General features: G+C 49.6%; 1 protein-coding gene across 1 annotated transcript in view; it reads left to right on the forward strand.

Annotated features, from left to right (window-relative positions):
• The first annotated feature begins 9,821 nt into the window (after positions 1-9,821).
• Positions 9,822-17,203, forward strand: part of LOC123772753 (putative golgin subfamily A member 6-like protein 19) — a 162,483-nt gene continuing 155,101 nt past the window's right edge. The window contains exons 1-2 of the mRNA XM_069303752.1: positions 9,822-10,116; positions 10,311-10,394. Coding sequence (XP_069159853.1) covers positions 9,837-10,116; positions 10,311-10,394 — 364 coding nt within the window. The 5' untranslated portion in view covers positions 9,822-9,836. The remainder of the gene's footprint in view (positions 10,117-10,310; positions 10,395-17,203) is intronic.

Raw genomic sequence — 17,203 nt, forward strand, 5'->3', positions numbered from 1 at the left:
TCTCACGTCTCCCACAATGAACACAACTATCAGAGGCGACCAAACCCAACATAAAGAGCCTCGCATTCGTAGCCAAAGACTCATGCAAATATCGAAAACCAACTCACGCGTCCGTGGCACAATACACGGCCCACTCAACGCCTCCCACACATTCCCCCAGTCGAAACAAGGGTACAAACTTTCGATCCTGGGAGGCACCCGAGAGGCAAGCGCCCCATACACCTCTCGATAACCAAAAGAGACAAACCCAGGAAATTGACAAAGTGCCCGAAGGATCAAAACCGCCCACGAATACACTGGAGGCGTATACAGGGCCACCTCCTGGCAACGATCCAGAGCAAGCAAAAAACTAAACCTCATAGAGCAGTAAAACAACCCCAAGGAGTTTAACCCACCCCCTAACACCAAACTCCTCCAAACCAACCCCCAAAACAAAGCCAACGCCTTCACATAGACATCAGGAATACCAATTCCACCTTCTGACACCTTAAGGCATAACGTAGATCGACGAACCGGATGATACCGGCAACACCACACATAACGATACACCAAACTTTCCAGAGCGCGAGCCTTCCGCCGATCCAACGGAAAACACTGCGCAACAAACCAGACCCGCGACAAGACCTTACAAGACACGACAATCGCCCGCTGGTAAATAGTCAGGGCCCGTTGCGACAACATCCCCACAGCTACGCCCCCCCCCCCCGCGAAACTGCCTCCCAATTAAACTCCAAAGACTGCACATACGACCTGAACCACGTAATCCCCAGAACCCGAATGGACTGAACCACCGGAAACCACGAACCAGACCACACCCAACGAGAGGTCCAACCCCCCCAACCCCAGAAGACAAGACTTTCCACGATTGACCAAAGCCCCTGTAGCCGACTCAAACTGAAGCACCAAATCCTGAACAGCAGGCACAGAACCCTCAGAGGCAACAAACAAGACCGTATCGTCCGCATAACCACAAATCTTGAGGGACAAGCCATTCGGCAAACACGGTGAGACAACTGAACGACAAGCACGCAGTGCGTGAACAAAGGGCTCCTGAAACAGAATATAGAGAAGCATCGACAGAGGACACCCCTGTCGAACCGAACGCCGAATAGCGAAGGGAGCACTAAGGAACCCATTGACACACCCTACTACTACAACCAGCATACAACATCCGTATCCAGCCCACAAACTGGGGCGGGAAACCAAACCTCTCCAGGACCCGCAAAACAAACCCAATTGGCACGCGATCAAAAGCCTTGGACCAATCCAGGCTTATCATGGCCGCGGGAACACCAGACTCCTCCACATAGAGGAGCAAATCCCGTAAAAGGGAATTGCATTGCACCAACGACCTACCCGGAACGCCACAAAACTGACCCCAAGAGATCACCGACCACACAACCGAGCGCAAACGTCCAGCCAACAACTTGGAAATAATCTTGTAATCCACATTTAGCAACGTAATAGGCCGCCAATTTGCAAAAAAACGTAAGTCCCCTGGCTTCAGAAGAAGCCGCACAAGACAATCATTTTGCAAAACGGACAGAGACAAACTCCGAAGACAAAACCGAACCACCTTCAAAAAATCGGCACCAAGCACATCCCAAAACTCGACATAGAACTCCATCGGAAACCCATCCGACCCTGGAACCTTACCACGACGAAAGGACCGCACAACCTCCCAAAGCTCCGAAGGGCTTACCTCCCGCACAAGACCAACACAATCCATACCCGACAACCCTGGTGCACAGTGTTGGAGGAAGGACTCCATCAACCCCTCATCCCCCGCAATCACCCCATACAAAGACTCCAATTCACCACGCACATAATGCAAAACCGCCCCGTGTCCGACAAAACCGAACCGTCCGGCCGATGAAGACCTGCCAACAAAACAGAGGCACGCCCCACCCGTTCCCTCCGCAGTAAAAACTGCGAGAGCTTCTCACTACACAACCGTTCCTCCACCCTAGCCCGCACAAGTACCCCCTCAGCCATCTCCTCCCTCAGCCCACAAATGAGATCCTTACACACTGAGATCTCCCGAAACCTATCTAAACCCTGATTCAGCAACCCATACAGGCGAAATAACCGCGCCTGCAAGACCCTCAACAGACCAAACCTTCCCGACGCCTCTCGCTTCGCCATCACCCGAAAAAACGACCGACATTCCACCTTAGCCCACTCCCACCACTCCAGGACCGAGGGAAACGCCCCCTTCCAAGCGGCCAAAACAGCCCACCGGGCCCGGAACTGGGCACACACAACAGGGCATTTCAGGAACCCACAATTCAGTTTCCACCAGCCACGGCCAACCCACACCTGGCTGCAAATCCCCACCTGCAACACCACCATGCAATGGTCCGAGAACCCCACGGGAACCGTCTGCAACGAAAAAACCGAACCACCCCCAGTAGGCACGTAAAAACGATCAAGGCGAGAGCAAGCCCCACGCGAGAGAAAATTGTACTCCAAAGGACCCCGTTGCAACACGGCCGCATCCCGAAACCCGCAACTCTTCAAGGTAGCAGTCAAAGCCAGCGAGATACTCGCTGGACGAAGACTATTGCTGTCCCACGGCGACGTAATTCAATTAAAATCCCCCCCCCCCCCAAAATCATCCCCCCTCGTATCGTGCCGCAAAAAATGCAGCACATCACGGGAAAAGAAAACCTCCCGGTTCTGCCTCTGCGCCGCCCCAGATGGCACGTACACATTCAAGAGAGAGATCTCAGACCCCAAAAAGGAGACCCGAACTAACTGCACCCGACCACCCTCGTCCATCTCCGTGTGAAGCACGGAAATCGGGGCCCGCTTAGAAACCAGGATCAACGTACCTCCACGCAAGCCATGCGAAGGGTTTAACACCACCGTAAACCCCTCAGCCAACACATGTAACAAACCCACTTCCTGCACAAAAGCCACATCCACCCTCCACTCACGCAGCATCGACACCAGGCCCAATTGCACAGCCACAGAAAGCAAACCATTCACATTCAACGAAGCACACGTTAATTTAGGATCCATTGGGAAAAGAGATAAACCCTATCTAACCACAAAACCGTCAGACCGGTCCGGCCGACACCCTGTGTATGGAAGCAGTAGCAGCCACCACCGAGTTCCCAGGCGACGGAGACGCACTCCCCACAGGGGGTGGGGGGGGGGGGGGGAGGCCAGAGTCCTTCCGGAACTTCATCACAAGGCCGTAATCATCACTACCACAGTCCCCCGGATCCACCACCGCCCACTCCGGGCTCTGTACCCCAGGGGACCCACATACAAGATCACCAGGAGGGTCCACAACACACCCTCTACCGCCGGGCACCGACGGGTCTACTACAGACACCGCCACACCCTCACCATCACCGACACTCGCATCAGGCTCTAACCTCCGCACCGAAGGCCCTCGGTCCCCGGAGCGACCACTCCTGTTCGCCTTCCGGCGCTTCGTCTGAGAGCCAGGTAGACCCTGGACAGCAGTGGTGGAAGGACGATGAGAGGGGCGACCCCCTTCCAAGAACTCATCTGCCTCCAAGGGTTCCACACCAAGGGCAGAGGCACATACCAATCCAGGCGCACCAGAATCTGGCGCGACATCCTCCACCGGCGACAACGAAGCGTCAACATCGACGGCTATGGCAACCGGAGGCGGATGCACCTCCACATGCGTGACCACCGCACTACCACCCACACCAGGGGGGTCCACAGACATCGGACCCGGCACGTCAGCACCAGTGGGGTGCACTGCACCCACAACACCATCATCACCGGTAGGTGCAGGGGGAGGCTTCAACCCGGCAGGATCATCCCCCAGGTCCACAAGGCCATGTAGAGGCGGAAAATCCTCTTCTCGGAAGACACTGACCAACCGGACGGTTCCATTACGGCTGGTGTCCAGCCATACCGCACCGAAAACATGTGCGCTCCTGTCCCGCATAAAAGCACTGCACCTTAAACCCCAGCAGCACCATCGACGACGGGATCGCCTTCCTCAGCTTCATGGTAATCGTGCGGACACCCATCAGGACGCCACGAAGACGGCCAGACCTCAGCACATTCGCCCGACAGGCGAGAACACTCCCATATCCCCCTAAGAACCGGCGGGGCAGGCTCTCAGGGAACTCAAACGGCAGCCCCCGCACCACCACAAATGTCACTTGAACACACAAGTCCGTTACAGAAACCGTACCCGCCGCGCCAGACAAAGGTACAGTACGCCCATCATACTTGTCGACCACATCCCGGTACACCACAGCGTCAGTCAGCTTAACCAAGGCCCGATGTTCCCCAGCCAGCTGCACACCACACACATCTGCAATGTTGACACCCAGCACATCCAGGAGAGCAACCTCCAACAATGAGTAGTTCACCAGACCAGAGAAGGCCAGCTCAACCGTATCCACACGCTTTATAGGCGACATGGGCAACGCCATCCCGCCGGCCCGCCAGGCCGCAATAACTATCTACGGGCTCACCATAGCCCGTGTTACCTGGAACTTTTTGTTTCAGGTAGCGAATCTTTAACAACAACAACAACCGCCAGGCCAGAGGCCACAAAAAAACGCCACCAGCTGTGTGCACGCCAAACGTCCAGGCAAGACTGAGGAGCGAATGTAAACAGAACCGCTCCGCACGGCTGCCAAACAGCCAATCTCTCTTTGAAGAGGGAGTGGTGGTAAAGGGAGTGGCAGTATTCGGTGTGGTGGTAGAGGGAGTGGCAGTTGTGGGGGTGATGATAATGTGAATAGCAGTAATGGGGGTGGTGGTAGTGGGTGTATCGGTAGTGGGATGGCAGAAAAGAGAATGGTGGTAGAGGGAGTGGCAGTAGTGGGGGTGGTGGTAGAGGGAGTGGCAGTATTGGGGGTGGTGGTTATCTTGAGATGATTTCGGGGCTTAGCGTTCCCGTGGCTTGGTCCTCGACCAGGCCTCCTTTTTGTTACACTCCCCCCCCCCCCCCAAGGAAGCAGCCCGTAGCAGCTGTCTAACTCCCAGGTACCTATTTACTATTATGAGTATGTTGAGGGGAGGAGTGGCTCCCACACATGAGAACACATGGAGTAGGAGACCGGCTAAATATGATGTAAGGGGCGTGAAGTGGTGCTCGAGGGGAAAGAGTGATAAGAGTGTGGGGGAGGGGATGGCCGGGGAGCCATCTGTTCAACACCGCCAACACAACAACACAACTTGCGCTCACCTAGTTGTACTCTCCTAGTTGCGCTCTATCTTCTCTCGCTCTTGTCTCTCTTCTCTCGCTCTTGTCTTTCTTCTCTCGCTCTTGTCTCTCTTCTCTCTCTCTCCTCAATCTCTCTCCTCTCTTGCTGTCTCTCTTTCTTTTCTCTCTCTATATATAAATGCAATAGAGATAATTATAACTAATAATTCCAATAATTAATATTTAGAATTAATGTTTTAAAACCCTTTGCTCCAAAACGTTATAGCATAACATTTAAAACATCTTTATTAAAATGCCAAGACCTCATGTTTTATACGCACCTTACAAACTTTCAAAATACGTGTATAAACCGTATTTTAACACTTGATTAAAACTATAAAATGTCGTTTTTAAAACGTTAAGAAAACGCGAAAACGTTTTGTGGGATGTTGAGTAAACTTGGCAGGATAGTGAGTGTGGTGGTTAGTAGAGTGAAGGTGGAGGGTAGTGAGTGTGGTGGTTAGTAGAGTGAAGGTGGAGGATAGTGAGGGTGGTGGTTAGTAGAGTGAAGGTGGAGGATAGTGAGAGTGGTGGTTAGTAGAGTGAAGGTGGAGGATAGTGAGGGTGGTGGTTAGTAGAGTGAAGGTGGAGGATAGTGAGGGTGGTGGTTAGTAGAGTGAAGGTGGAGGATAGTGAGTGTGGTGGTTAGTAGAGTGAAGGTGGAGGATAGTGAGTGTGGTGGTTAGTAGAGTGAAGGTGGAGGATAGTGAGTGTGGTGGTTAGTAGAGTGAAGGTGGAGGATAGTGAGTGTGGTGGTTAGTAGAGTGAAGGTGGAGGATAGTGAGTGGGGTGGTTAGTAGAGTGGAGGATAGTGAGGGTGGTGGTTAGTAGAGTGAAGGTGGAGGATAGTGAGTGTGGTGGTTAGTAGAGTGAAGGTGGAGGATAGTGAGTGTGATGGTTAGTAGAGTGAAGGTGGAGAATAGTGAGTGCGGTGGTTAGTAGAGTGAAGGTGGAGGATAGTGAGTGTGGTAGTTAGTAGAGTGGAGGATAGTGAGGGTGGTGGTTAGTAGAGTGAAGGTGGAGGATAGTAAGGGTGGTGGTTAGTAGAGTGAAGGTGGAGGATAGTGAGGGTGGTGGTTAGTAGAGTGAAGGTGGAGGATAGTGAGTGTGGTGGTTAGTAGAGTGAAGGTGGAGGATAGTGAGTGTGGTGGTTAGTAGAGTTAAGGTGGAGGATAGTGAGTGTGGTGGTTAGTAGAGTGAAGGTGGAGGATAGTGAGGGTGGTGGTTAGTAGAGTGAAGGTGGAGGATAGTGAGGGTGGTGGTTAGTAGAGTGAAGGTGGAGGATAGTGTGGGTGGTGGTTAGTAGAGTGAAGGTGGAGGATAGTGAGGGTGGTGGTTAGTAGAGTGAAGGTGGAGGATAGTGAGGGTGGTGGTTAGTAGAGTGAAGGTGGAGGATAGTGAGTGTGGTGGTTAGTAGAGTGAAGGTGGAGGATAGTGATGGTGGTGGTTAGTAGAGTGAAGGTGGAGGATAGTGAGGGTGGTGGTTAGTAGAGTGAAGGTGGAGGATAGTGAGGGTGGTGGTTAGTAGAGTGAAGGTGGAGGGTAGTGAGGGTGGTGGTTAGTAGAGTGAAGGTGGAGGATAGTGAGGGTGGTGGTAAGTAGAGTGAAGGTGGAGGATAGTGAGGGTGGTGGTTAGTAGAGTGAAGGTGGAGGATAGTGAGGGTGGTGGTTAGTAGAGTGAAGGTGGAGGATAGTGAGTGTGGTGGTTAGTAGAGTGAAGGTGGAGGATAGTGAGAGTGGTGGTTAGTAGAGTGAAGGTGGAGGATAGTGAGAGTGGTGGTTAGTAGAGTGAAGGTGGAGGATAGTGAGAGTGGTGGTTAGTAGAGTGAAGGTGGAGGATAGTGAGAGTGGTGGTTAGTAGAGTGAAGGTGGAGGATAGTGAGGGTGGTGGTTAGTAGAGTGAAGGTGGAGGGTAATGGGGTGGTGGTTAGTAGAGTGAAGGTGGAGGATAGTGAGGGTGGTGGTTAGTAGAGTGAAGGTGGAGGATAGTGAGGGTGGTGGTTAGTAGAGTGAAGGTGGAGGATAGTGAGGGTGGTGGTTAGTAGAGTGAAGGTGGAGGATAGTGAGGGTGGTGGTTGTTAGTATGAGGGTGGAGGGTAGTGGGGGTGATGGTTGGTAGAGTGAAGGTGGAGGGTAGTGGGGATGGTGGTTGTTAGTATGAGGGTGGAGGGTAGTGGGGGTGGTGGTTGGTAGTGTGAAGGTGGAGGGTAGTGGGGATAGTGGTTGGTAGTGTGAAGGTGGAGGGTAGTGGGGATGGTGGTTGTTAGTATGAGGGTGGAGGGTAGTGGGGATGGTGGTTGGTAGTGTGAGGGTGGAGGGTAGTGGGGGTGGTGGTTGGTAGTGTGAGGGTGGAGGGTAGTGGGGGTGGTGGTTGGTAGTGTGAAGGTGGAGGGTAGTGGGGATGGTGGTTGGTAGTGTGAAGGTGGAGGGTAGTGGGGATGGTGGTTGTTAGTATGAGGGTGGAGGGTAGTGGGGGTGGTGGTTGTTAGTATGAGGGTGGAGGGTAGTGGGGATGGTGGTTGGTAGTGTGAAGGTGGAGGGTAGTGGGGATGGTTGTTGTTAGTATGAGGGTGGAGGGTAGTGGGGGTGGTGGTTGTTAGTATGAGGGTGGAGGGTAGTGGGGGTGGTGGTTGGTAGTGTGAAGGTGGAGGGTAGTGGGGGTGATGGTTGGTGGTGAAATGGTGGAGGGTAGTGGTGGATGTTTGTTTGTGGTGTGATGGTGGATGGTAGTGTTGGATGGTGGTTGATGATGTGAAGGTGGAGGATAGTGGTAGATGATGGTTGGTGGTGTGAAGGTGGAGGGAAAGTGGAGGTTGGTGGTGTGATGATGGAGGGTAGTAGTGGATGGTGGTTGGGGATGTGATGGCGGTTGAAGGTGTGAAGGTGGAGGGTAGTGGTGTATGTTGGTGGTGTGATGGTGGAGGGAATTGGGGGATAGTGGTTAGTGGTGTGATGATGGAGGATAGTGGTTGATGTTTGTTGGTGGTGTGATAGTGGTGGATGGTGGTTAGAGGTGTATTGGTGGATGGTGGTTGGTGTGAAGGTGGAGGGCAGTGGTGGTTGGTGATTGGTGGAGTGATGGTTGAGGGTAGTGGGGGATGGTGGTTGGTGGAGTGATGGTAGAGGGTAGTGGGGGATGGTGGTTGGTGGTGTGAAGGTGAAGGGTAGTGGTGGATGGTGGTTGGTTTTGTAAAGATGGAGGGTAGTGGGTGATGGTGGTTGGTGGTGTTAATTAGGAGGGTAGTGGTGGTTGGTGGTGTGAAGGTGGAGGGTAATGGTGGATGATGGTTGGTGGTGTGAAGGCGGAGGATAGTAGGAGATGTTATATTGTAATTTGTAGAGCATGGGTGCAAGAAGTAGTGGATGGTTTTGTGAGGGTGGGGGGTGGTGGTGTGGTTGGTGGTGGTGGTGTGTGCAGGGAAGGAGGTGATGAGGAAGTGAGCATGGGTGGTGGTACTTACCTATTAGTGTATAAGGGCAGCGCGTCCTCGTAAACGAAGGCCAAAGACCATTCCATGCACCCGCCACACCCCCTATTTATGAATGATGCAACCCGTCGTCGACTCAAGTCCATTACATCCAGCGGTCGACCCCACGGATGCATTCTTAAAGTTTTACATGCTGTTCATTCAAAACGGGAATTTTCTCACATGTAAATTAATATTATAATATATTTGTATATTATAACATTCAAAATTCCCGTTTTGAATGATTAGCATGTAAAAATTTATGAATGCGTCTGTGGGGTCTACTGCTGGATGTAATGGACTTGAGTCGAGGATGGGTTGTTTACCTACTTACTACAAATACAAATAATCGGCAACAGAACCTAAACATCTGACCTAACCTAACCAATGCCTAAATATATCCAATTTGATAATATGTAATATATTAACTTATATGTGAGAAAACTTTGAGACTTCTGTTTTGAATGAACAGAATGTTAAAACTGAAGGATGCGTCTTTGGGGTCGACCCCTGGATAGAATGGGCTTGGTTTGAGGACGTGTTACTAAGGTAAGTGAACCATAGCTCTTTAAACCTCGCCTTCTCGGGACATTTTGTACTTGTTGCATGACAGTTTAACTATTCTCACGTTCACAATCTCTTAACATTTTTGAAGAGAGGTGGCATCTGCAACTTCTTCTTTCAGAGCATTCCTCGTGTTGCCTACACATACAGGGTTTGAGTATGTCCTTATCTTTCTTCTACTAACTTGGGTTTCCAACTTCAACTTACATCCGCTTGTTCTATAAAAACACGTTGTCCCTGTTCTCCTTGTACATTACCCTCAGTATCTTGGATATTATGATCAATTCCCCTCAGTTTGTTAACTCCTCCCTGGTTGTGAGACGCAGTTCTCTTAGTTCTCATAGCTTAACCTTCTTAGTAACAGATCTCTACATTCTTTCTTATCCTTTTATGCTCATTTTTCTCTCTTGACGTCTCCTCTTTATAAAAGCATGAGTAAGAACTGGGAATATTGAAGGATAGTTTCCTGGTTGACCAGTATATTTATCAGTGTGGGCGTTGAGCGCGGGTGTACTTAGTGCGTGGTGGCCAGCCAGCCAGCCAGCAGTCATGCAGGGTGTTGGTTAGTGTGTATTGTGAGTGTGGTGGTGAGAGTTATGTCTGTCTGTCTGCTGCCTCTCCTCGGTGTCCTGGTGGGCTGGTCGGCCGCCTTCCAGGAGGCCACCATGGACCACAGGGAGGAGTTGGACTTGACACCTAACGTCATCCTCCCGGAGGCCACCATGGGCCACACGGAGGAATTCCACTTGATACCTAACATCATCTTCCCGGAGGCCACCATGGGCTACACGGAGGAGTTGGACTTGACAGCTAACGTCATATTTAACCAGATTGCTCTACACCAGCTGCAGGAGGAGCAGCGAGGCGTCCAGGAAGGTAAGAGTAAGTGGAAAGTTCAAAGTTCTTATGTTCACAGTTCTTGTGACTTATTTAATGAGTTAGTAAACTAAATATTTGCTGCTTATAAAAACATTACCATAAGGTTCCAGCACACAAGATAATCTCTAGTGCTGAACACATCATAGAAACACATGTAAGGATACGATCTTAATGGAGGCAACTGTTTACAGGTGTGAAAAGTATGCAGACGGTGATGACCAACCTGACTGACCTGGTCTCTACTCATCTGACTCTTGATGACAAGTATACGCAAGGTAAGGAGTCATATATACAGTACATTTGTCGATGTTTCTATGCCTGTCAGTTTCGTCACTCGATTCATGTCTGACTTCACTGATGATTTTAGGCACAGAAATGAGTACAAGAAAATTTTTAAAATAATATTCTCTTGTTCCTGGTGCCATTATGTTTACAATTTGTTGAAGAATCTTGGGAATGAAGTATTCAGTCTTGTCGCCTTCAGCATCAAGCACAGCCTGTCATTCACAGACGATAGTACCTATAATCACTATGGATGGACGAGCATAGTACCTATAGTCACTCTGGATGGACGAGCATAGTACCTATAATCACTATGGATGGACGAGCTTAGTACCTATAGTCACTATGAATGGAAGTACACAGTACCAATAGTCACTATGGATGGACGTACACAATATCTATAGTCACTTTGGATGGACGTACATAGTACCTATAATCACTATGGATGGACATACACCGGACATATAGCCACTATGGATGGAAGTACATATTACCTATAGTCGCTATGGATGGATGTACATAGAACATATAGTCACTATGGAAGGACGTACACAGTACCTATAGTCACTATGGATGGACGTACAAAATTCCTACAGTCACGATGGACGTACATAGTGTGAGGAATTGACCTGTGAGATTTAAGTTTATTTAATTTATATAGAATTTGTATTATACAGTAATTTATATATTCGATAGCAAATTGTATGATGAAGTGGACTGTATTTCTGCAAATTCTTACATATCAACTCCTTTACACATTTTAGGGGGGTTTATTGTTTATATATGTAGTCAATCAAAATTATTGATTAGCAGACATTCACTACAGTTTTAAGCTACATATATTAGTAATTAATATTGGGAGGCCTTATCTTATTGTTGATATATCCTAGACAACCAGTATGAACACGGATGGGTAAGACAGTCATTCCACTTTGTGGGTGTGGCTGGCCTACAACTCATGTACTGAAGTACCAGGTTACTCTCCTGCTTCCTCTTCAGTTGTTCCTGTCAACGGGAACTTGCAATAATAGCAGTAATCCTATATATATGACAGTTATATCAGAGGAAATATTTGTAATATTGATTATGAGATAATGACCAAGGAATAATTACCTGGGTTATGTCGCTGCCTCATGTCGTAACCCGGAAAATATCCTATCTACCTAACATTACTGGTCAGGAATGACTAGATAAGATTTCGGAATTGGACACTTCCCTTCTTTGAAGACGATGACTGCGTGTTGATAATGGAAGCACTAATTTACTCTCTATAACACTTCGTCCAGTGGAGTTTATAGGAGCTGTTCTGCTTCAGCGACGTTGTTGGTAAAATTAACAATGGCTGACCTTCCTCCACTGTCGCTCTCCCTCTCTTGTCCAGATGTCAAGTAGTGGTAGAAAAGTTACATTTTCTCTACTTTGGTACTAATAATTAGGTTGATTCAAGTGAAATGTTTTATGATATTCACAGTCCCGAGACTGCTGTATTAAGAATAATTCCCAGCAGAATAGCTGGTGAATTTTATAGCAACGTAGCAATGATATTCCGATTTCTATTGACGGAAAATTCCACTATAGACTACATTTTCTATGGGGGTTAACTTGTTTATACAACCCATCAGCAATATTATCTGCCTATTGATAATATTATACTAGAATATTAGTAAATGGTGTCAGGTTTTCCGACATATAGAATCTATAGTCACTGTGGATGGACGTGAAAAATACCTATAGTTACTATGGATGGACGTGCACAATACTATAGTCACTAGAGATGGACGTGCATAATAAATATAGTCACTGTGGATGGACGTACACAGTACCTATAGCCACTATGGATGGACGTACACAGTACCTATAGTCACTATGGATGGACGTACACAGTACCTATAATTACTTTGGATGAACGTGCATAGTACCTATAGTGACTATGGATGGACCTGCATAGTACCTATAGTGACTATGGATGGACGTACACAGTACCTATAGCCACTATGGATGGACGTACACAGTACCTATAGTCACTATGGATGCACGTACACAGTACCTATAATCACTATGGATGGACGTACACAGTACCTATAATTACTTTGGATGAACGTGCATAGTACCTATAGTGACTATGGATGGACCTGCATAGTACCTATAGTGACTATGGATGGACGTGCATAGTACCTATAGTCACTATGAATGGACGTGCATAGTACCTATAGTGACTATGGATGGACGTACATAGTGCCTATAGTCACTATGGATGGACGTACATAGTACCTATAGTCACTATGTATGGATGTGCATAGTACCTATAGTCACTATGGATAGACGTGCATAGTACCTATAGTCACTATGTATGGACGTACACAGTACCTATAGTCACTATGTATGGACGTACACAGTACATATAGTCACTATGGATAGACGTGCGCCCTCCCAGGGACATTATCCTAGGAGAAGGACTTCCCATTCAATAATGTCCTCTCGTCCCCATGTTTCACTTATGCCAATGACGTTTGGAGTCTCGGCCTCAGCAGATGCACACAATGCATCACTTGTATTCACCAGACTTCTGGTATTTGTGTAGAAACACTTTAAAGTTCTTTCGTTGTTCCTATTGGGCTGAGAGATAGCTGCTAGATTCTGTACATTGTTATTATCTTCGTTGTCACTCAATAGGATTTGTGCTTGTTGGTCTTCCGAGATATATAGAGTTAGTTTTGCCTGGCTGGGTGGTGGACTACGTCCTCTCCTCCATCTATTACTGTGATCACCGTCCTCTCCTCCATCTATTACTGTGATCACCCGTCCTCTCCTCCATCTATTACTGTGATCACCGTCCTCTCCTCCATCTATTACTGTGATCACCCGTCCTCTCCTCCATCTATTACTGTGATCACCGTCCTCTCCTCCATCTATTACTGTGATCACCCGTCCTCTCCTCCATCTATTACTGTGATCACCGTCCTCTCCTCCATCTATTACTGTGATCACCCGTCCTCTCCTCCATATATTACTGTGATCACCCATCCTCTCCTCCATCTATTACTGTGATCACCCATCCTGTCCTCCATCTACTATTGTGATCACCCGTCCTCTCCTCCATCTATTACTGTGATCACCCGTCCTCTCCTCCATCTATTACTGTGATCACCCGTCCTCTCCTCCATCTATTACTGTGATCACCCGTCCTCTCCTCCATCTATTACTGTGATCACCCGTCCTCTCCTCCATCTATTACTGTGATCACCCGTCCTCTCCTCCATCTATTACTGTGATCACCCGTCCTCTCCTCCATCTACTAATGTGATCACCCGTCCTCTCCTCCATCTACTACTGTGATCACCCGTCCTCTCCTCCATCTATTACTGTGATCACCCGTCCTCTCCTCCATCTATTACTGTGATCACCCGTCCTCTCCTCCATCTACTAATGTGATCACCCGTCCTCTCCTCCATCTATTACTGTGATCACCCGTCCTCTCCTCCATCTATTACTGTGATCACCCGTCCTCTCCTCCATCTATTACTGTGATCACCCGTCCTCTCCTCCATCTATTACTGTGATCACCCGTCCTCTCCTCCATCTATTACTGTGACCACCGTCCTCTCCTCCATCTATTACTGTGATCACCCGTCCTCTCCTCCATCTATTACTGTGATCACCCGTCCTCTCCTCCATCTACTAATGTGATCACCCGTCCTCTCCTCCATTTATTACTGTGATCACCCGTCCTCTCCTCCATCTATTACTGTGATCACCCGTCCTCTCCTCCATCTATTACTGTGATCACCCGTCCTCTCCTCCATCTACTAATGTGATCACCCGTCCTCTCCTCCATCTACTAATGTGATCACCCGTCCTCTCCTCCATCTATTACTGTGATCACCCGTCCTCTCCTCCATCTATTACTGTGATCACCCGTCCTCTCCTCCATCTATTACTGTGATCACCCGTCCTCTCCTCCATCTATTACTGTGATCACCCGTCCTCTCCTCCATCTATTACTGTGATCACCCGTCCTCTCCTCCATCTATTACTGTGATAACCCGTCCTCTCCTCCATCTACTAATGTGATCACCCGTCCTCTCCTCCATCTATTACTGTGATCACCCGTCCTCTCCTCCATCTATTGCTGTGATCACCCGTCCTCTCCTCCATCTATTACTGTGATAACCCGTCCTCTCCTCCATCTACTAATGTGATCACCCGTCCTCTCCTCCATCTATTACTGTGATAACCCGTCCTCTCCTCCATCTACTAATGTGATCACCCGTCCTCTCCTCCATCTATTACTGTGATCACCCGTCCTCTCCTCCATCTACTAATGTGATCACCCGTCCTCTCCTTACTTCAAGGGCCTAGAGTGTACTTCAGGGTGTGGAGGGTACTTCAAGGCCTGGAGTGTACTTCAGGGTCTGAAGGGTTCTTCCGGGTCTGCAGGGTACTTCAGGACCTGGAGTATACTTCAGGGTCTGGAGGGTACTTCTAGGCCTGGAGTGTACTTCAGGATCTAGAGGGTACTTCAGGGTCTGGAGGGTACTTCAAGGCCTGGAGTGTACTTCAGGGTCTAAAGGGTTCTTCAGTGTCTGTGGCTACTTCAGGGTATGGAGTGTACTTCTGGGTCTGGAGTGTACTTCAGGATCTGGAGTGTACTTCAGAGCCCAGAGTGTTTTTCAGGACCTGGAGTGTACTTCAGGGTCTGGAGGCTACTTCAGAACCTGGAGGGTACTTCAGGGCCTAGAGGGTACTTCAGGGCCTGGAGTGTTCTTCAGGACCGATAGTGTACTTCAGGGTCTGGAGGTTACTTCAGGTCTGGAGGATACTTCAGAGCCTGGAGTGGTCTTCAGGACCTGGAGTGTACTTAAGGGTCTGGAGGGTATTTCAGGGCCTGGAGGTTACTTCAGGGCCTGGAGTGTACTTCAGAGTCTGGAGGGTACTTCAGGGTCTGGAGGGTACTTCAGGGCTGGAGGGTACTTCAGGGCCTGGAGTGTACTTCAGGGTTTGGAGGGTACTTCAGGGTCTGGTGGGTACTTCAGGGTCTGGAGTGTACTTCAAGGTCTGAAGGGTACTTCAGGGCCTGGAGGGTACTTCAGAGCCTGGAGTGTTCTTCAGGACCGGAAGTGTACTTCAGGGTCTGGAGGTTACTTCAGGGTCTGGAGGGTACTTCAGGTCTGGAGGGTACTTCAGATCCTGGAGTGGTCTTCAGGACCTGGAGTGTACTTAAGGGTCTGGAGGGTACTTCAGGGCCTGGAGGGTACTTCAAGGCCTGGAGTGTTCTTCAGGACCGATAGTGTACTTCAGGGTCTGGCGGTTACTTCAGGGTCTGCAGGATACTTCAGAGCCTGGAGTGATCTTCAGGACCTGGAGAGTACTTAAGGGTCTGGAGGGTACTTCCGGTCTGGACGGTACTTCAAAGCCTTGAGGTTAATTCAGGGCCTGGGGTGTACTTCAGAGTCGGGAGGGTACTTCAGGGTCTGGAGGGTACTTCAGGGCTGGAGGGTACTTCAGGGCCTGGAGTGTACTTCAGGGTCTGGAGGGTACTTCAGGGTCTGGTGGGTACTTCAGGGTCTGGAGTGTGCTTCAAGGTCTGAAGGGTACTTCAGGGCCTGGAGGGTACTTCAGGGCCTGGAGTGTTCTTCAGGACCAGGAGTGTACTTCAGGGTCTGGAGGTTACTTCAGGGTCTGGAGGGTACTTAAGGTCTGGAGGGTACTTCAGAGCCTGGAGTGGTCTTCAGGACCTGGAGTGTACTTAAGGGCCTGGAGGGTACTTCAGGGTCTGTAGGGTACTTCAAAGCCTTGAGGGTACTTCAAGGTCTGGAGGGTATTTCACAGTCTAGAGGGTACTTGAGGGTACTTCAGGACCTAAAGTGTACTTCAGATTCTGGAGTGTACAACAGGGCCTGGAGAGTACTTCAGGGTCTGGAGGGTACTTCAGGGCCTGGAGTGTTCTTCGGGGTCTGGAGGGGATTTCAGGGTCTGGAGGGTACTTCAGGGCCTAGAATGTACTTCAGGGTGTGGAGGGTACTTCAGGATCTGGAGGGTACTTCATGGTCTGGAGTGTACTTCAGGGTCTGGAGGGTATTTCAGGGTCTGGAGGGTACTTCAGGGCCTAGAATGTACATCAGGGTGTGGAGGGTACTTCAGGGTCTGGTGGGTACTTCCGGGTCTGCAGAGTACTTCAGGACCTGGAGTATACTTCAGGGTCTGGAGGGTACTTCAGGGCCTGGAGTGTACTTCAGGGTCTAGAGGGTACTTCAGGGTCTGGAGGGTACTTCAGGGCCTGGAGTGTACTTCAGGGTCTGAAGGGTTCTTCAGGGTCTGTGGCTACTTCAGGGTATGGAGTGTTATCTTGAGATGATTTCGGGGCTTTAGTGTCCCCGCGGCCCGGTCCTCGACCAGGCCTCCACCCCCAGGAAGCAGCCCGTGACAGCTGACTAACTCCCAGGTACCTATTTACTGCTAGGTAACAGGGGGCATTCCGGGTGAAAGAAACTTTGCCCATTTGTTTCTGCCTCGTGCGAGAATCGAACCCGCGCCACAGAATTACGAGTTCTGCGCGCTATCCACCAGGCTACGAGGCCCCTACGAGAAGTACGAGTGTACTTTTGGGTCTGAAGTGTACTTCAGGATCTGGAGTGTACTTCAGAGCCCAGAGTGTTTTTCAGGACCTGGAGTGCACTTCAGGGTCTGGAGGCTACTTCAGAACCTGGAGTGTACTTCAGGACCTGTAGTGTACTTCTGGACCTGGATTGTAATTCAGAGTCTGGAGGTTACTTCAGGGTCTGGAGGGTACTTCAGGGTCAGG

This window comes from Procambarus clarkii, chromosome 50, assembly GCF_040958095.1.
Source record: "Procambarus clarkii isolate CNS0578487 chromosome 50, FALCON_Pclarkii_2.0, whole genome shotgun sequence".
Lineage (NCBI taxonomy): Eukaryota > Metazoa > Arthropoda > Malacostraca > Decapoda > Cambaridae > Procambarus > Procambarus clarkii.